A 19,742-nucleotide genomic window follows, 5' to 3' on the forward strand; every position below is an offset into this window, starting at 1 on the left:
AAGAAAACGTTTGTTCCTAATGTTAGATTACCTTTATATGGCAAAGTTTTAAATAATATTAAGTATTAAAGGAAACAGATTTAATATAATATATCGTACGTTGTTATATTTTTTTCTTTTGTTTTTTTCTTGGTTTGTCAGAATTTTCTTGCCCTTCCGCATCGGTCCGTTGCCGGAATTGGCGCAAATCGGAACAGAACAGTACCGTCTGTGCCCAACCCGCATACTCTCCGTAGATCTCGCGGAATTTGTCCGCTACTGTCACGTATTGCCGATCAGTGACGTTTTGCGATTTGGCCAGCGTCGGCAGGTAATGTTTCGCCAATTGAAACACATGCGTATCGACGGGAATGGCCTGCAGGTGCCCGAGCGACATCAGACAGATACAGTCGGCCACTTTCGGTCCGATACCGGGAAGCGATAGCAGCTCTTTGTGGGCTGCTTTATAATCTAACTGGCAGAGCTGCCGGAACCAATCGAGATCACCCAGGTGAAGAATTTTATCGGCAGAACGTTGGATGTACTTCGCCCGGTACCCAAAACCGAGTTCGCGTAATTTTTCCTCCACAGTTGCATCGGCTAGTGCAGAAACTGAAGGGAAATTGTAATAACATGTGCCTTCATATTCACAAATTTTCTCTCCATAGTTGCGACAAAGTTTTTCGACCATATCGGAAATGCTGGTGATGGGAAAGAAATGGAAGTTTTCCTTCAAGGGTGATTCTACTGTACTGCGAGCTTATCAAACGCCATACTCACCGTGATATGTGGTTGTTCTGAGAGCAGATAAAACAGAACAGATTCTCAACCGGGTCCTGATCTAGCTGTCGAACGGCATAGAACTTGGTGGCACTGTTTGCAAAATGCTCATGGCATTTGATCCACTGCTGGTAATGTTGTTCGAGATCTACATCCAGGCGGAAGTAGACGCGTAACAGTTGCTCGTAATAAGACACCGGATACAATAACCCTTCTCCAGTGCCATATTCAACCGGTTCTACCACCTTCAGTCGCACCTGTGCTAGATTGCTCACTGTGGTGCTAGGTTCGTGCACGGATGATGATTTCGTTACATCCTTGTTTGCTCCATTGGGATACGATTGTTCTCCCACGATGCGGTACTGTAATTCCCGTTCCGTTTGTCGCAGTATCCATACAATGTTTGCAAACACGCCAATGAATTCATTCTCGATCTGATCCGTATCATTCTGTTTGTGGTTTTTCCATCTGAAAACAAACGGAAACCGGCAATGCGAAACAGTACGGAACAATACCGTATACGCAAACTTACCGAAAACTTTGTCCACCTAGCAAGGTAGCTTTCAGTTGTAGCTGATTAAAGTCACACAGTAATGACCGCCACTTGGTAACAACGGACATTATCGAAACATTCGATTGTATGTCGATTCCGCGGAATGGTCCGCGGTAAAACGTTGATTTCGATCCCAAAACAAATTGAAACGTTTGTTTTGACATTTGCTTAAGCGCGCGCGCCGAAGCGAACGTCATTCACACACCTTCGCACAGGGTTGGGTAGAAAGGAGAGCCGCACACTGTAGCTAGATTTTATGGACAAAAAAATGTTATTCAATAATTTCAATCAAAAAACCGTTTGCTGCACCAACGTAGAAGCGTGGAAATTTAATGAACTTCATGCTATTGAACAAAGTGATATTTTAGAGCCATTTGGTTTTTAGAATATTTGCCTATTTCGCAGATATTATTAGGTATTTTTGTGTTTTAGGGCTTGTCGAACATTATTCGACGTTGCAATTTATCGTATTTCAGTGCTTTTGGTCTTTCGTTTTATCTCGAACCGAGAAAATATTCGATTTAATTTATTTAATTGCGTCGGAGATTTGTGTTGAATCAATTTGTCTGCTGTGCAATTATTTTGTTCCAATTGCTGAGCAAATATTAATGGAATATGTGTTGTTCTTCGTGAAACAAAGCAAAACAGCACAATAATATACTGAAATTGTTTTCTATTTTTCAAATTCACACCATTTACAGTAGAACGTCGAGTAAAGCAGGCCCGGGCTTTACCGGTGGGATGACTCGCCCGTGAGCTAAACTATGACAGCTAGTAGAAAAGTTTTAATTATCTTAACCGGTTGACCCGAGATGAACTTGAGAGTTTTCTATAAAGAGTTTATCAAGTTCTAAACCCTGGATAATGTCCCATATTGATGATAACAATAGCTTCTAATGTTAAAACTCATATGAATGCTTTTTACGTTAACCTGTGCGGAAGGGCCTGTTATCCGTGGAAATCCATCAACCGGCATGCAGCCGGTTCGCAGATGCCCGGATAATCGAAGTTCTACTGTATTGAATTCATTGTATTGTTTATTTACTGTTAGTGAACGATACTCAATGGTGCATAAAATATTATGACATTTAAATTTGATTGTTCTGCCCCGCTCACCAGAAGGCAGCGTGGCCGAGTGGTCTAAGGCGCTGGTTTTAGGCACCAGTCAGAAATGGCGTGGGTTCGAATCCCACCGCTGTCAAATACTTTTTGTGGATTTCGTTTATGATTGGTTATTAAGAAATCAATGTGATTTTCACTGCTTTTCTTCAGTTCAATTTAGTTCATTTCAGCTCTCGCCCATGCATGCTTATTTATTCTTTTGTAGAACAAAATTTTTCAGCTTCATAGTTTATTTTACACGTGAAGTACACCATTATTCTTTACAGTAAATAAAAAAAAATTGGAGATACCGGGGATCGAACCCGGGGCCTTTCACATGCAAAGCGAACGCTCTACCACTGAGCTATATCCCCCTCATGCTTACTCCCCCACATTTCCACACCCCGGTGACCTATCGATTTCTAATCAGGTTAGTAGCGTTATTGATTCTTTATTGGTGAAAAAAACAAACAATTCTATACAGACGCCAAAAATTATGCTCAACCGATGCTCCAGCACAGTACAGTTGTTTTTGGATTGAATATTGAATGGAAACGGTACCATGTGTATTTATATTGACTTTCTTCAAACCGAGAGGTACTGCATTAAACTGGCAGAAACAATTCTTACTTATACATATCCTTATTCTTACCCGGCGCTACAACCGCCTCGCCTGCTGCAGGAGTTCTCTAAACCGCCTACGGCAGAAACAAGCTCACGGCAGAAAGAAAAGAAACCTTAGAATGACGACCACATAGCTGTAAGCTGTTAAGATTAAAGTGTTAGAGGAGACGTGCTTCCGCTAATAGAAAAATTACAGCAATTCGATAAGATTAAACCAAACAATGAAGTGATTCTGCTCAAACCAAAACGCCCTAATGCATCATAACGAAGTATTGTTAATTGTCATAACGTAAAAAGCATATCATTGTATCGTGGCACTTAAAGCAACTGATCTCTCGAGAGTAGCATCAGCATTAAAGCATGATCAAACGCCTCCGAATTAAAATGAACATTACACACCGCAGTTCTCGACAGGGGATGTAGCTCAGTGGTAGAGCGTTCGCTTTGCATGTGAAAGGCCCCGGGTTCGATCCCCGGCATCTCCAGAGACACTTTTTTGCCAACTGAACTCATTTTCGTTACTAGTAAGTTGTGCGGATCTGTATCTGTATTTTGCTTTTTTTATTCGAGAGGAACGGCCAGGTCGTATTGCTTCTAACTAGTAATTTAATGTAATGTACAATTTACATTCGTTTGAAGACATTCCCTCCCGGTGTACTCGGCCGATCTGCATTTTGCTTTTAGTAAAAGAATATTAACACCTCATACGAATCAAATCTAAGAATTTTGCCACGTTACAGCGTACGTAAGTGAATTTTTGTTAATAATCGTAATTAAATTAATATTATTATACGTTACAATTAGAATTGTGTCTGATCTTTCGCGCTGAAAAAAATATTCGTTAAATAACTGAAAGAAGATCATAGTTCTGATGTGTTTGTATATGTTTTATTATGCTGTTTACCCTCACTGGTCCAGTTTTATCAAGCCGTTTACCTATAAAATGCAAATAATTTTATTTTTCCCATATTAAGAAGACTATGCTACACACAACTTTATACGCTTTATGTATTTGTTTGACACTCCAACACATTGACTCCCATATGGTCTAGTGGCTAGGATATCTGGCTTTCACCCAGAAGGCCCGGGTTCGATTCCCGGTATGGGAAACTATACCTTTTTGTACCATAAAATAAGAGTGCAGTCTTTTGCACGATAGGCCCTTGTGGTATGTACAACTTATGTAGGAACATTAGAAGCATTTGTTACATTCCAACTGTTATTTATTTTTGTTTTACTTTGAAGTCAAAACTGTACAATGTGCATGCTGCTGAACGACCTTGCCGTACTGTTTAGTTTCTTCTGCTTCTGCGATTATAGTTTTTCATTGTGATCTTGACAGATCTTGTGGCTACGTAGAATATTCATTGAATCATGTATGTATTAAATAGGATATAAGTTGTACAAAATAGCTACATTACCTTCACCGTAAAAACAGCGAGTATGTGGTGTTTAGATACGACCGTCAGCTCGCTCTCTTCGACACGGTCCTGTGGCGCAATGGATAACGCGTCTGACTACGGATCAGAAGATTCCAGGTTCGACTCCTGGCAGGATCGCTCTGATACTTTTTTGCCATCGATCACCCACCACACACTCTTATGGTCTCTCACAGTCTTATTTGGCAAACACGTTTTGTTCATACATCTACCGCGAACGAACGTTTGATTTATGACAAATTGCTCACACAAAGCAAACATCTTCGTTTGCTTTTATTTATGACACTAATTCTTTACAACATTTGAATATTAATTTCGGCGGTTCCGCCGTACTCATACTTTCATTCTACTTTATTGCACGGTAAATGTCTATTTACCGTTACGTTTGTTGATGAAACAATCCTAACCGTTATGCAATAATCAGAAATTTATACATTCCGACACACGCACACACTCATACGCATATCTTATCAATTCGTTTAACTAAATCTAGTTTAAGAACTATTCAATGCCTCGTACGAACATCGGTGGACATATTTTTCTTTAACTACACATAAAATGGCCATTTTCTATTGATTTACAACCTGCATTTAACTCAACAAGAACAGTTATTTACGCTTTTGCACAAAACCGATGATCATTTGACACACACTATCGAAACACTACTGCAGAATGACAGTTCGTTGATTCTTACCAGTTTTGTTTGAAGTGCGATTGTTGATGGTGTTTGTTAAAAACGGTCGTGTCTGTTTTAATGCAGTTTTGTTTAATAATACGTTTAATTTATATTGTGCGTGTTTATAAATGACCAGAATGGTTACATTGGGTGACTGAGGAACTGTGTAGCTGTAGATGTTTCAATTGAACAAGTGTAGTTTACTCAGTGTTTGCGTACCATGCTCCGTGCGTTTGTGGTTCGACGAAAAGCGCGTGCCATTCGGTTCGGTCTTCGGAATGCCCTAACGATAGCATATAATTGAAAAGTGTAAGTAATCTCAATTAAATCTTCCGAAGCGTCTCATTAGCAAGCTGTCATCGATCGATCTTCCGAGGCTTTGCATCAGAGCCGGTGCAAGAACCGGTGCTTGGTAATTTGCATGCCTGCTTTGTTCGTCAAGAACACCGGTGGCATTGCTTCCCCAACAAGCCACCGATTATGACACGATCCTGCTCTTTAGAAGCACCGTGTTATGCACCCGGTCAAAAACGCACGCAAGATAAGAGTGAAAGGTTCGTTTGCTTCGTGTCCCCAGCATGTCCACTGGCAATAAAGGACATTTTTCATCCAGTGCTTATACACTCTGGTTCTTTATTTCTTTGTTCTTTTTAGGCAGCGCTGTCAGGCAGTAAGATTGTACAGCACAAGAGGGAAGCATCCAGTCACACCTGTTGTGCACGGGGTTCATGTGTGGATGGTTAATTGCGCAGCGACAGTTTCAAACCGGGAGATGTCCACAGCCTTAACCAGGCCAAAGAATTGCCAGATGGTATCAAGCCGCCGTTTTTAAGTTGACCAAAATCATGGCTGAAGTAAAATTAGCAGATGAACCGATGCACGGCAGCAGGTGATGCGTGTGACGAGCATGATGCTAGGCCGAGCTCATTTTGTGGATGTTGAAGTTGCTCTTGTCCCCTAATGTTTCGGATTGTTTTTGGCCTCTGAAACGATACCATATTAAATGGTAAACATGGCATCGAAGTTCACAAAATGAGAACGTGACATGTAACATGTGTCACGCATAAGGAAGCCACCCGTTTCTTCTTCCTGACGGTGAAATGGATTAAAGGCGGAAAGGATTTATGGACCATCCCCGTACGGAAGGGTTTCCCTGCAGATGAACACTCCCCCTTTAACTGTTGTCTTCCGGGTTAACCGACCATGGTTCTTAGTGCACAGTGCTCCTTTCGTTGTCGTCCACACCCAAAGGGTCCCGTGTCCTTTTCCTCTCAAATGGGTGACCTTTACGTTTAGGTCCCTTTTCCCTTGGCAGACTATTCTTTGCGGGTGCCATTCCGCAGTACCATAATGGTAGGGTAGTTTTCAGGTGCTTTGTTGGCAAGTGTGTGTATCCCTTTCATCTCAATTGTCCAATTCTGGGCGTAGGTTGTCGCGTTTGGGACTGATTCTTTGATGTCCGCACAATTCTGATTAGTGATGTGTCTCTTTTTAGGTGATATTTCGCATGCCGTAACTCTTCGCCTACCGGTCACACTGGGATTCTGCAATTGTGGTTCCAATGCCCTGGCAAATGGAAAGAATGGTGTGACGATTGCGAAAAAAAAAGAATCTGTTTTATTGTGGGTAAGTAAACCGGTTGATTACGATATCTTTCTTACCCTATTTTTTTGGGCGGGTCATAAGATGAGTTTAGTGTTATGAAGCTTCCTCTTTGTTAGTGTATAATGCAATTGTTGCTGGCTGCAGGAAAGCTAAACCATGCCGAATAGGAAAATGCCATCGTCGACAATTTACACTCGAGGGAAGAAAATGGACACGAATCTCGGTACGATCTTTTCTTAACGATGTGACGGAACAAAAGGGTTTTACGTCCCTAGAGTGTCTTACCAGTGCGGTACACACGTATGAGGTTTGCTGTTAAATTTGATTGTTTGATTGTGCCACGGGCTGAGAGATGTTTATGATGCTTTGTACCTTATATTTTCGTTAGTTGAATTTTTTTGACAACGTATTATGCAACGTATTTGTTGCGCATGGACATAAGCAACACAGTTTAATTTTCGTCGACATCCTCGGAGTCTTCAATGTGATTTTTAATCAGTTTGCATACAGCGAGTTACATTTATTTGCTACTACAGCAAAGAAACCCTTATTAAGTGGTTAGCTTTCTTTTGTCATCATTAATCTTCCTAGTCTCTGGTTACTTAAAAAAATACAAACGTATCATTGCATTGGATAACTTTTTACTATAATGTCCATACAATCGTGTTGAAGTGTGTCCTTTTTTAGTTCCACCTACGTTTTTAACTACGGGCATATTTGCCCCAAGAGATGTTTGAACCGCATAAACCGGTATTTACCACTGTTTCAAATCGTCCTCGTGTCTCGTACGGACCAGCTCGTACTTTTTCATTGTAATGCAGTGCTTATGAGTGTATTATTTTTGGTGTGACAACTGAAGCATGTCCTTGTAATCGGTTTTGACTATCTGAATCAAATCTTATCACCGGTTAAGACGGATGTAAAATTTCCTGTTAGCTGCTTTGTAGGTTCCAATTACACCCGGAATCATTTTGCCAATAAACAATATAGTCAACATAAAAAAGGAGTCCCAATATTTAATATCCTATATGAAATTATTGTAAGTTAATTGCATCAGTTATTGCAATAAATATATCTTACTACTATCTTTCGTTTTATTTGTCTTGAATTTTCCTTTGGGTTTTAAGTAGAAGTTTGTATATCATGGTTTTTGGTGTGTGTTATGTTCAACATTTATTGGTTTGTTTTTTTATCAATTAGTTAATACTTCTACAAACTGGTATGTCTTTTATTGATGTTCCCACACCATCGGTCGACAAACTTTTCTAGTTTCAATGAGCCAAGATATGCACGAAAATGGCAAAGTTGTCCTGACGGAAAATAAGCTGCTGATAGTTGGAAAGAACCCGATTAGACTTCAAATGGAATTATTAGTTGTTGCTGTATACACTACTTTATATATGTGTATTAAACCAATTATTTATATGTTTCTTTCAATCGTTTTTCGAGTATTAAATTGTTTATGACAACCTGATGATTACTAAATAATCCTGTTTCTATCGATTCATGTTTTTTAATCAGCAATCTATTTAAACGTTAGTGACGCCTGTGAGACACTATCATTTTTAGTAAAGTTTTTCCTATAGTTATAATAAAGAATTACCATACGATGCTTCATCTTGAAAGAAAGAAAAAACTGTGTGATGATATAATTTTGGATAATATAATTAAACATATCAGCTATCCAAAATTCTCACTATTATCCAAGAACATTTCTAAAATATCTAAAATTTATTCTAATATTCTCATGGATTAGTAATAAGATTTAAATGCAGTTTATTTTGCGATAAAATTTAAGTAAGTATGGTATATGTCGGATCATTTTCGATGAAGAGCCACAATGAACGTGTCAAATAGCAACATGCGGCTCGCGCGTTTTACTTTTCCGACAAGTGTACTAGACTGTTGGTTATTGGAAGATATATTTTAGTGCAACTAAAATCTCCGCTAGTGTCGCTGTCCGTGATTAACGAGTAAACCTTTTTCAAAACCTGCTCCATCTTCAGTCCGTGTCAGAGCGTTCGAAACGACCCATCATGTAATTGACATCATTTCAACGCAAATGATCAACCAGACGAAAGGGATTGGAGAATGAACTCCAAAAACAGAACTTCACCACAACAGGTGCACACGTCTCGTTTGGCTACGTGAGAGTTGCTGTTCGCCATGTCCCTTGACACTGCAATGCTTCCAAAGCAGCTTCCATCTCACGTTGCTTCTGTATCGCTGTCGCTGCAGCCAGATGAAATGCTGGAACCGACTAGCTCTTCCAAAATCTTCGCCCTGCACTCGCTGGCACCTCGTCCGCGCTGTGTTGATTGAAACAGTCGTCCGTTCCTTCGGAAGTGAAGCTTCTTCTTCTCGCCCAACCGTCTGACTCGTATTCCAGCCACACGCCCCACATCATCTTGAGTGGCGTTGTTGTGCCGTTGTGCTTTGGCCTGGTTCGGGGTTCATGTTGTCTGGTGTGTCTGGTTTGTTCACCCGTAAAGTCCCGCGAAACCGAATCATCCGCACTGGCGCGAGATGGCAAGACCTGTTTCCGTTGGACGATCGCGTTTCAAAGCAACCAGACCCTTCCCCCCGCATTACATTCTGCACTTTTGAGCGTTCCGTCCAGAGCACGCTCGTTGTGCTTTGGTAAAAGTTCTGGCAAGCTTCTTCTTCGCGGTGGCGTCAACCGTTGCTTGACCTTCTCAACCGGCAGCCCGATGGTGGATGAAATAAATGGAAAAAGAGATGCTCTGTCGTGTATTCACCGAATGGATGGCGGAATAGGGGTTGAAGAAAAGGATTTCGTTATTCTCGTTTTGATGCCCGACATTCTGAACCCCGGTAAGAGTGAGCACGGAATGGAGGTAGTAGCGCACTGCGGCAGCAGCTGGAACATTTTCTAGGTTATGGGTGTTACTGTCCTACGATAAGTTCGGTTGCAGTGTCCTTTCTCGATCTGTTCACGAGAGGTTGTGATTAAAATCAACCAACACGTACGTACCGGGAGAGAGAAAACGAGAGGTCACAGACGGTTAAAAAGGATATATTCTGTGTCACGCCCGGCGTTTAACCCGGACGGTGGCAATAAGTTGGATCAATATTATTGAATTAATTTTGTGACGGTGCGCGGAGGTGGAACGTTTGAGCAAGAGGTCTGTTAAGTCGAATAGACCAGACGGTGGTGTTATTGATAAGAATGTTAAAAATGATCCAAAAAATGTGCTATGAATAGCTTAATGAACCGTTTGTTTAGAATTTCCACAAAAAGAATTTGTGTCATCAATCACAACATCACAGTGTGTTGGGGAAGTTGATGATCTAGGCTCCGGCGAGATTCGAACTCACGATCTCCTGTTTACTAGACAGGCGCTTTAACCAACTAAGCCACGGCGCCAGTTGTGTGCAGGAGATGTATCAACTCTGTTTTGAATATGATGTGCAGACTTACATGTATTGAATTAGTTGAGTTACGTTAAAGAGACCGCATCTTTTGCCAGCATTCGTCTCTTTCTGTGACTCAAAAATGAATGTTTGAAATAAAGAAGTCTGTCGGTCAAGGTCGGTTACTGTGAGGAATTTTAGGAGATTTGTTTTACATATACGCTATAAAATCTATGTTGTGCGAAATATTGTAATTGGTGCGTTGTGTTGTGAAGCCGTATCAGTCTGTTAATATGTGCGTTGTTGTGATTCTTGCTCCACAGTAGCAACAGAGAGACAGATTTGACGATACTATTGACTGTTAGTTAAATGTGTGTGGTCTATGCGTAGTCGCGAGAGGACTCTTTGGTCTTGGTTCGATTTTACATCTTCTCAAGCGTCAGAGGATGGCTTGGCTTGTCTCAAGAAATTGTGGCGTTGGAGGAGCAGGCACTTGTTCCAGATACTGTTTGTCTCTTTTGCCCAGGATATCATAACTTGCTTTGAAATCTGTGTGTTGTGACAGTGAAGTTCTTCGCCTACTGTATTTGTTTGTTTTGTTTTAGAATTTCCGGTATGTTTTGATTGGTTGGTTGTAATCTGGTTTGACTTTATAAATAAGGGACTCAAGTCGAAGGCATATTTCTAACATTCTGCCGGCTATAGGTAATAGTTTTATTGAGCTGATGAAGTTCACTGGCAGTTGACCACTTTAAAAAAGAAGTGATTCTATCACTATCTAGGGGATAATTTTTTGATAAAGGTTTCTTTTTGTTGCAAGACTATTTCTAACCCGTAGAGCAGTTTTGATAAAAGCCATGATTGGAGAAAGCCATGATATTAATGAGCATAGTGCGGGAAGAACGGAACACGCCACTACCGAAGCAGAAGAGATGTATCGCGTAGAGTAGTTTGTGTAGAGAAGTGAAATTCGGGAGAGGTGTATGGCGCCGTGGCTTAGTTGGTTAAAGCGCCTGTCTAGTAAACAGGAGATCGTGAGTTCGAATCTCGCCGGAGCCTAGGTTGGAAAGTTATTGGATTTTCCGCTTCCCGACAGAAAACTTTTTTGCTCGTTTTTGAGCATACAACACAAACAAAATTCACTCAAACTTCCTGTCAACCAGTACCCTAACCAGTATATTAACTTGATTTGAAGAAACTGAAATATTTTGACATTATATTGTCTGCAATGATCAAAACATCACCATATAAGTTGTGCACTTCAATGTCACCAAAGACAATACTGTAAATATGTTGGAATAGGTAGCAAGAAAATCAAGTAACCTTTACTAAGACAACATAATTACGATAAGTGTACCAATACTGGGTGATAGTGGAATAAAATACCATCCCCGCGACAAGCTAAATGTAATACAGATATTTCTAGAAATATGAAATGATCTGTGGTCTTCTACGAATCAATAGAAGATGTACAAAAAAGTGTTTTTTTCGATAAATTTGCAATGTTTAATGGTGGATATCGTTATTTTTTTAAAGAGAAAAACTTATCATCTGTCATATTTCATTGAACCAACGAAATTTGCTCCTTCCAAACAACTTCAACATGTTCCAATTGTGCGTTTGCTAATTGCATACCCCACTGTACTATAAAATGTTCAATGTTCAACTCATTAAAGCTAAACAAGTAAATTATTTCTAAAAGATCGATAAGAAACAGACTACAACGACCTTGAAGAGCATTTTTTTCGTATTGGCATTCCGCATTTCGTATTCTTTTTTATGACCCTTTGACAGAAGTTTTACCCGCAGAAATAAAAACAAATAATTATTTAATTATTAAATAAATTGTGTTTTCCATCTTTGGCTAAATTGAACTAAATGTAAAAATAATATATTTTACTGATGTTTTTTTTTATCTTGGAATGGATTATTGATCTTTCATAAAAATCGGGAAGAGAACAGCTACAGGTCTTCCGCTCACAGTTTTTTTTACATAATTACTAAAACTCCGGAATGAAATAACTTGTTGATTGTAAACAATTTTCCGATATCGCTTATATATTAGTTTTATCCAAGTAATAAACAAAGTGCTACAAGGTTACATTTAGAATTTTGTTGCCATATTTTCAACAATCTGTGCTGCTATAATGCAGCGATCGCTTATGTGAATAATTTGTCTAATATAATTTAAAATATTAGAGACTTTTTCCGCTTTTGTTTCAGTTGCGGCAAAGCTTAATATATGTATATGTATATGTAGATCGTACTAATATGAAGAACGTACTGAATTTACTGTTTATAACAAATTATTAAAAAAGGTATATGCGAGGAGAACAGCTTGAATTCAAATGATTACCCTTTGTCTGTGTGACTTAATGATAACCTTTCAATTAGTTCAATGCATGCTCCAGAAGCGAAAAAAAAAGTTCATCAAAGTTCCTTGTTCGAGCAGAACTTTGCTAGGCTCCGGCGAGATTCGAACTCACGATCTCCTGTTTACTAGACAGGCGCTTTAACCAACTAAGCCACGGCGCCATGTGTGAGTGAGTGCTGCTTAACAAGCTACAATAATCCAGCGTGTGACCATGGTCCGCACGCAGAGTGGGATGCTTCTCGCAGACACGCACACCAATTCACACCCTGTTTCAAATATTGAAAAGCGTGCTGGTCTCCTCTCTCGTTCGGTATGCGATAAACATACCACAGCAAAATGGTCTCTTATGAATATTGGTTTACCCTGGTGGAACTTCATTATGATGCTTGCCCACCCTCCCCGCACAAAGCGGTAATTCGTAATTCGTTTGGCACAGAGAATATTATGCCATTCAATAAAGCAAATAAGCTCCATTTGGATCTCTAATCAACCATTGTTGCCTTAGTACGTGAAGGGAATTCAAGCAAGGGGGGCACGGATTAAATTAAACGGTGGCGTTGGTCCCATGAATCCTTAAAACTATGTATGATAGAGAAATATAAAATGCTTGCTGCTGCCCATCGTTTGCACGTCGTGTTTGCATGCCAAAAATCGATTACTTGCCGGGTGGAGGTTAGTGTTGTCTGACGGGGCACGTAACGAACATAAATAAACTTGATACGATAGAAAAGGTGGAATGAGACGCGTGGTGGATTTTCTTTGTTTATTCTAGTAAAGCTACGAACGCATCAAACACAGCACTACTGAAGTACGCAGTTAGTTTCCAATGGTTTGTAAAATTCATCACTTGATAGTAGTCATTTTTTCTACTTGTTACAATAAAAAAAGTATCGTGTTTTAAAGACCTTCTGCAGACTTGACAACTGTTCAGCAAAAAAGAGATCGGAACGCTGTAGACAGGATTCGAACCTGTGCGGGTAGAACCCAATGGATTTCAAGTCCATCTCCTTAACCGCTCGGACACCACAGCACATGGTTGAAAGGGTGCTTAATGCCCTTTAAATACTCTGCATGCACTTTGGAACGGCACCGTTACCCGTGTCAATCCTCTCACTAATAACTACGTTACCGCACGTGGCCACAACGAGTGGCATGTAGGGGTGTAGCGTAAAATTAATTTCAAGCGTGCTTGAACGCTTTCCTCTCCTCTTACTTTCATGGCTCTCGCTCATGCACTGTCTCCCATGTATTTCATCTTTTCTTCTCGCGCATGTAGCAGCCGTTGCAGGGGGAATAACATCGCGGGGGAAAAGGTCACCTCGCGTAAAGTTACGCGACAAATAGGATGACACAAGCTAACGCAAAACCGGTCGTCGCACGGAGGGTACCGACCGAAAGTTGATGTGCGTGTGGGTGTGTGTATGTGCGTGTGGTGGCGCAAATGTTAATTTTCCGTCATGGTGAAGTAGCAATCGGAAGCGATGGACAGGGTAGTAGGTGGGGGTGAGGCTGAACGAACGAGAAACGTTTATCGTTTTCCATTCCATCCCTAATTGATTGAGTACGCGTCCGATTTGGTCGCGCGCGCGGGAAAATGATAAAGTGTAGCGTTGGTCGTGTTCTCTGGCAGGGGTTGTTGGAAAGCATACGAGAGGGAGTCGTAATTATGCGCTAGTCGCTTCTCTCGACCATTTGTTTGTTGCTTTAGATAACACCTCCCCCCACGGAGCTGGTCTATTCTGAGAAATCTTTGCCTTATCAAGAAACATCTTGCTGCTACTGTGATCGATTCCTCGTCACATGGTAAACTGGAAGACATTTAACATTTGTTTCTACAGAAGAATGAAACACTGTATGGGGGAAGAGAACAAACGCACAAATGATAATTAACAGCAAACATTTTTAAAAATTCATCACGAAACCACGATGAAAAATATGCAACGTAGAGTAGAAATAAATATCTAACAAGATATTTTGTATGGGGAGCATAAAAAAGAGGTTTTTTGATCAATTTTGATTGATCTAGCTGAACACGGATTTGAGGTATCATTTGGCGCATTCCACATAGGCACACGGGGAATGCCACATGTCATGGTTTTTGTTTTGCTTTGAAGAAACGATTCCAAACCCAAGCTCACCATCATGCAGCCTTCCGATGAACACGATTGTATCTAATTTATTCGCCTCACCCTTGGCGTTTTTTTTTTGGTTTCCTGAGCGCAGCAGCACTGTGATTTGTCTTCGTTTCTAGTGCGCTTGGTGGAAAACAACAATGACGAAGACGACGGCGACCGCGATGACGATTTTTATGGCGCTCATAAACATAACCACCGAACACATTGGCGCTCTAGAAGACGCGCCGCGCGTATGCCGCACTAACACACGGTAGGTGCCCACGATCCCGAAGAACGAACACGAGCGAATGACAGCAAGATTAATGCTTCCTACGGCAATATAGCTCCGCTTGTTGTTTCACAGCAAAAGGTCGATCACATTCGATTCTGTTTCGATTTCTTTCCTGTCATCCTTATTTCGGCTCATTTGCATCTGCGCCGGCGGTGCATTCTCGATGCATGGAAGGAAGAAAAAAAAAACTATGGGGGGATACACAAATGTGCATTTGTGTACTGGTTTTTGGCTCTTCCGACCGTTTAGTTGGATGGTTGAAACGATGGACACTTCCTGCCACAGTTACGTGGTGCCCTCATCTTCTTCAACCTACCGGGAAAATGAGCCGTAGACAAAATGTTCTAAAACGGCACCCTAAAAGGTCAATGTCGAAGTAACATATACTGTTTTGTTAAGCGCTTAAATGCACAACCGTTTCCGGGTGTTACGAGACGATGCACGGAAACCGGATAAGTTCTTTCTTTTCGTTCTTTCAATCATCAATTTATTCAATACCTTTTTATTCGTTTTACTTTAAGTTTTCAAAAGGCTGGTAGAATTTTAACCAACAAGCGTTGTAAATTATTTTATTTCGATATTTGGATGATACGGAAGTGGTTTTGTGTGTAATAAATGCCAAATCGTCCATAAATGCACAATGAAATGGAGCGAAAAATTATTTCTCAATTACTTAACATTCTTTCTTCTTTCTTTCTCTTTTCATTTTTCTTTCGAGCCAACCGGTTAAACGGTCCGGTTCGAATAATCAGAGATCTACTATACAATGGAATTAAAGCTAAAAACGACGTATGCAATAGATGGAATTAGAATTTGTGTAAAGGATAAAATGAATTAAAAATGTATAGCAATTTTCCACAAATATAAAATTGGCACGACATGTCAATTGATCACGAGAATTGATGATAGTTACCACGGACCCGTTTTTGAATTCGTATCGTCGTATCGGTTAATACGACACTACTGGTATGTGAAAGTTGTTGACTTTGTTTAGATGTACACTTTTCAAGTAAGAGAATTGTAGTTTTAAAATACAACAAAGGTATCACAAATACCCAGCTACCAAAATGATAGTGGTGTATAAGATGGAAACATACCTTGATTTTTTACAAAATGGAGAGTTGATTAATGTTTTAAATATATTATGCTATTAACGCATATATGGAGTCTCACATTTGTTACCAAATTTGCCTTCCAAAAGAAAAATAAAGTTTGTTTTTTTAATAAAACCTCTAATTTTATGAACCTCATGCGAATCATTCTAATGTATATGTCAAAAACTTCTCGGGCAATTTGTTTATCAATTAAGAAAACAGCACTTTTAAGTGCAAACACGAATGGATCAAACGGTATGCAAACAGTTGCTTCAGGTCTTGGGCATGTAGGGGACCACAGAACGCAGAATTAATATTATTTTATTCGTTAAGCTTTACTCTTATTCCGCTTAGCCCCTATAAGTAGCTTGAACCACTACTAATTTTCGTTCATGGGCTGCAGTAAGCTCCCAAACGCAGATCTAATTACACTGTTTAAGCTCTGGCCTTAGGCCGTAATTATAGAAATAAAAAAGCTCTTCTTGTTTAATACTTTTGACCATATTGTTAACATTTCTATGTATTTTCTTCGTATTTTTAACTATTTTGCCGATAATGGACAAGATATAAAGGATTGCATCGTTTTTTTTGTTATTGTTTCTTCATTTACATTTTCAAAAACCATTTCCATACCATTATTTGGAAGAAATTTCAATCGTTTAACGCCTACAACCCTAACGCCCACTCGTAACGGCTCCGAAAACAATCGCTTCTTTAGCGGATTTGAAAATGTCAAACTCAAGTACTACCATCATGTTTTATTTGTTCGGGGTTTTTTTTTTGTACACATTGTTGCCAACATTTTGGCTTAATCAGTACACCACCGTGACACTCCCGCCCGTTGCGTGGTGTTGCATGAAGCGAGCAAAAACTTTGCTTTCACTTCTGTTTCAGAACTTTTTCCTATGATGAATTGTTTTGGAGCATAAAACTCTTGTCTCTGCTGTCGGGGTGTGGATCATTGTATCGTGTCTGTGTGTTTAGTGAGGGAGTTTACGCGTGGGAGGGTTGTGGTAAGGGGGTTCCCTTCTCTATTTTACTTAATCATGATTTTCCACAGCAACCCACAGGACGGTAGTAACATGAGATGGATTCCTGCCAGGGAAGGTTGATTTGCATCTTTTCAGGCGTAAGTCGCAATTTTTCCTCCCCTGTTCAGTGGTTTCCACTGTTGTCTGCTATCTGCTTTTTCTTCGTTTTTTTTTAGGAATCGAATGTTTTCCAACATTTGTTTGTGTGTGTGTGCGCGCGCGCTTGTGTCAGTCTTTCAGTCATGCGTCTTTTTATTGTTATTATTTTCCCACAAGCAAACAAAAAAAAAATCACACATTTTCAACTTTGAAAGATGTGTCTGTTTGCTGTTTCGGCTCTGTAGGATGTACGAGTTTTTGCCGTTACCATAGTAAGCCTTGTAGGAGTGGAGTAGGAAGTAAAACTTGTAATTCGTTCTTCTGATTTCTCTTGAGGGTTTGAAAATACTGTAATAATTCTGCGCAAATCTACCGTAAATGAATGAATGAAAGCGAAGAAGTTTTTTTTCTCTCCAAAAATATGTGCGCACAAATGTATTTCAATGAACCCATCTGGTTGTGCTTAATAGACAGACACACTCAACGCCATGTAATTCGTTCCGATTTGACGCTTGACGTTATACGCGTTAGTGTATGATTGTGTGGGAGAATGAAATAAAAACAAGCGTTGTCCTATCGATACGTATGCAAACTATTTTTAATGCTTCCGCTCGTCGTTGGGAGCGTATTTATGGAACCGTTTGGCCTTGTTTACATGGCATAGTTAGCCTTTTTTTTTTTATTTTTAGCATACCATCGCAACAAAGAGCTTTGCTCTATTCATTTTGCTTTGTTTGAAGTTCAAACTGAATTTCTCCAGTTTTTGTTTTTTGTATTACTTTCTGTGGGTGTGTAACGTTAGCTTGAATTTTGGTTGATATTTGCAAAACAATTAACCATATTGCGCTCTTCATTCGTGTTAATTATCTTCGAAATAAATCCAAAATGATATAAATCTCCGTTCGTAAGTTGAATTAAAACGTTCGATACCTTTGTACGAACGATTGCTCGTTAATGAAGATGACTTTTCCGCTCTCTTTACGATGAAAAGAGCCACCGAAAGAAGGTAGGGAGACGCTACCGTACCCCTGTTAACATACAAATAGCACCTCACTTGACTGTCCCTTAAGCACGATCACCCTCCAATGAACCCACCGAGTCGAGTTTTTGTTTTCTCATTCAGGGGCAGGGAAAACATTCTTCGCATTTGGAAAATCAAAAACGCCACAAAGAGCACGTTCCCTTGGCCGTGTGTATGTGTGTTTGTGGAGAGGAAATGTTAGTTTCTCGTGTTTGTAGCAAACGGTTTCGAAAAAGGCAAATTTTCCTCCAATTTCCTTCACGAGCATTTGACCCCGTCGTCAACGTTTTCGATACTGGGTGGAAATGTGAATGTGAAAACCCTCGTCGGAAAAGGGTCCTTCTAGAGGAGACATAAGTATGGTAAACATGATTGCGTGATACTTTGGCGTTCGGTGGAAAGCATGTGAGGTGTGTAGCGATGGTAGTGGTTGTGGGGGCCAACATTTCGCACATGATATTGTTTAACGGAATTGATTTCTTTCCCGGCCACTCAATCAATGCGATACGATGAAAGGGGTCAACAGATGATAAGGCGCATGTCGAAAGGGAAGACGTTACGGATGGCAAAAAGATTTGGTTTGCTTGCTTTACATCGATTTTGAGGCAGGAGGTCGTAATTGTAGGAAAGCGTTTACCCATGCACAGCTATTATTTACATTATTGAAGATAATCTTGGCAACTTAAACAGTGTCAACGGGAAGTTTCTAATGCAATACTAACATTAAAGTTGTTAATTTTTAATTTGGATTTTTCTATTTTCCTCGTTAGTCACGCAGTTTATATAGTTTATTTTGCACTTTTCTTTAAATATAAAACAAAGGTTTATTGTATTTTTGTTCTTTATTCACACTAGCAAAACGATGCCAAACAAGCACCCAGGAAAAGGTCCGAACCACAGCAAAGGCAGTCGATGATTTAGTTGCAAATATGTTTGTGAAAATAAATGAAAATCTACAAACACTGGCAAATTCATTCTGTACACCCATTCGCCCATCCCAGCCGGACGTTTTAATGTTGTCTATGTGTGTGACCTTCCGCTTTTCCAAACAGGCTGCTTGCCGGTGCAAGAACGGCACCGAAGAAGGAATTGCCCGTGCTCCGCACAACGGCAGAAGAAAAAGGGCCAAAATCGGGAACAAAATACCGAAACCACCCACTCCCATTTATACCACCTACAGCGAGAGTGAAGCAGAGAGCGAACGGACCGTCGACAACGATGACGATGTGGAGACGACGCAACAGAATGTCAATGATGTGATGGTAGCCATGTTGAGGTGACTGGGTGGGAAGGGTACGGTGGGGATTGTGCTATTACGAGGAAAATGGAAAACTTGGAGTAACAACCAGCTCTTCCGACGCCAGCCCACGATAAGCTGCTGAAGAATGGTGAACTGTATAGCCGTGCTAACCACCGTTGCCCAACAGAGACTTTACGAATCGGCAAAGATTGCCCAAGCGTACAGTACGTTACGAATTTTGGCTATACAGACAGTGTTGTGTTTAATTATTCTTTTGCGAAACTTTTTCATGTGAATGTATTGAAGACGCAATCAAATTTCGACAGATTGACGAATCTCTCTAGA

The 19,742-nt window shown here is 40.2% G+C and overlaps 1 protein-coding gene and 9 non-coding genes across 10 annotated transcripts; 5 read left to right on the top strand and 5 right to left on the bottom strand.

Annotated features, from left to right (window-relative positions):
• Nucleotides 1-103: 103 nt before the first annotated feature.
• On the bottom strand, nucleotides 104-1,484 carry LOC128707324 (N-glycosylase/DNA lyase). The gene is made up of 3 exons (XM_053802275.1): nucleotides 1,292-1,484; nucleotides 760-1,227; nucleotides 104-680 (listed from the first exon to the last, which is right to left on the bottom strand). Exons 1-3 carry the CDS (start codon nucleotides 1,474-1,476, stop codon nucleotides 104-106), a joined length of 1,230 nt encoding a protein of 409 aa, XP_053658250.1. The 5' UTR covers nucleotides 1,477-1,484.
• Nucleotides 1,485-2,433: 949 nt separating this feature from the next.
• On the top strand, nucleotides 2,434-2,513 carry Trnal-uag (transfer RNA leucine (anticodon UAG)). Its single transcript has one exon. It is a non-coding gene; the product is annotated as a tRNA-Leu (tRNA).
• Nucleotides 2,514-2,715: 202 nt separating this feature from the next.
• On the bottom strand, nucleotides 2,716-2,787 carry Trnaa-ugc (transfer RNA alanine (anticodon UGC)). The gene has a single exon. It is a non-coding gene; the product is annotated as a tRNA-Ala (tRNA).
• A 663-nt stretch (nucleotides 2,788-3,450) lies between these two features.
• Nucleotides 3,451-3,522, top strand: Trnaa-ugc (transfer RNA alanine (anticodon UGC)). The gene has a single exon. It is a non-coding gene; the product is annotated as a tRNA-Ala (tRNA).
• A 552-nt stretch (nucleotides 3,523-4,074) lies between these two features.
• Nucleotides 4,075-4,146, top strand: Trnae-uuc (transfer RNA glutamic acid (anticodon UUC)). The gene has a single exon. It is a non-coding gene; the product is annotated as a tRNA-Glu (tRNA).
• A 377-nt stretch (nucleotides 4,147-4,523) lies between these two features.
• Trnar-acg (transfer RNA arginine (anticodon ACG)) lies at nucleotides 4,524-4,596 on the top strand. The gene has a single exon. It is a non-coding gene; the product is annotated as a tRNA-Arg (tRNA).
• A 5,475-nt stretch (nucleotides 4,597-10,071) lies between these two features.
• Nucleotides 10,072-10,145, bottom strand: Trnat-agu (transfer RNA threonine (anticodon AGU)). Its single transcript has one exon. It is a non-coding gene; the product is annotated as a tRNA-Thr (tRNA).
• A 972-nt stretch (nucleotides 10,146-11,117) lies between these two features.
• Nucleotides 11,118-11,191, top strand: Trnat-agu (transfer RNA threonine (anticodon AGU)). The gene has a single exon. It is a non-coding gene; the product is annotated as a tRNA-Thr (tRNA).
• A 1,402-nt stretch (nucleotides 11,192-12,593) lies between these two features.
• Nucleotides 12,594-12,667, bottom strand: Trnat-agu (transfer RNA threonine (anticodon AGU)). Its single transcript has one exon. It is a non-coding gene; the product is annotated as a tRNA-Thr (tRNA).
• Nucleotides 12,668-13,454: 787 nt separating this feature from the next.
• On the bottom strand, nucleotides 13,455-13,536 carry Trnas-uga (transfer RNA serine (anticodon UGA)). Its single transcript has one exon. It is a non-coding gene; the product is annotated as a tRNA-Ser (tRNA).
• Nucleotides 13,537-19,742: the final 6,206 nt, after the last annotated feature.

Source organism: Anopheles marshallii, chromosome 2, assembly GCF_943734725.1.
Source record: "Anopheles marshallii chromosome 2, idAnoMarsDA_429_01, whole genome shotgun sequence".
In the NCBI taxonomy this organism is placed as follows: domain Eukaryota; kingdom Metazoa; phylum Arthropoda; class Insecta; order Diptera; family Culicidae; genus Anopheles; species Anopheles marshallii.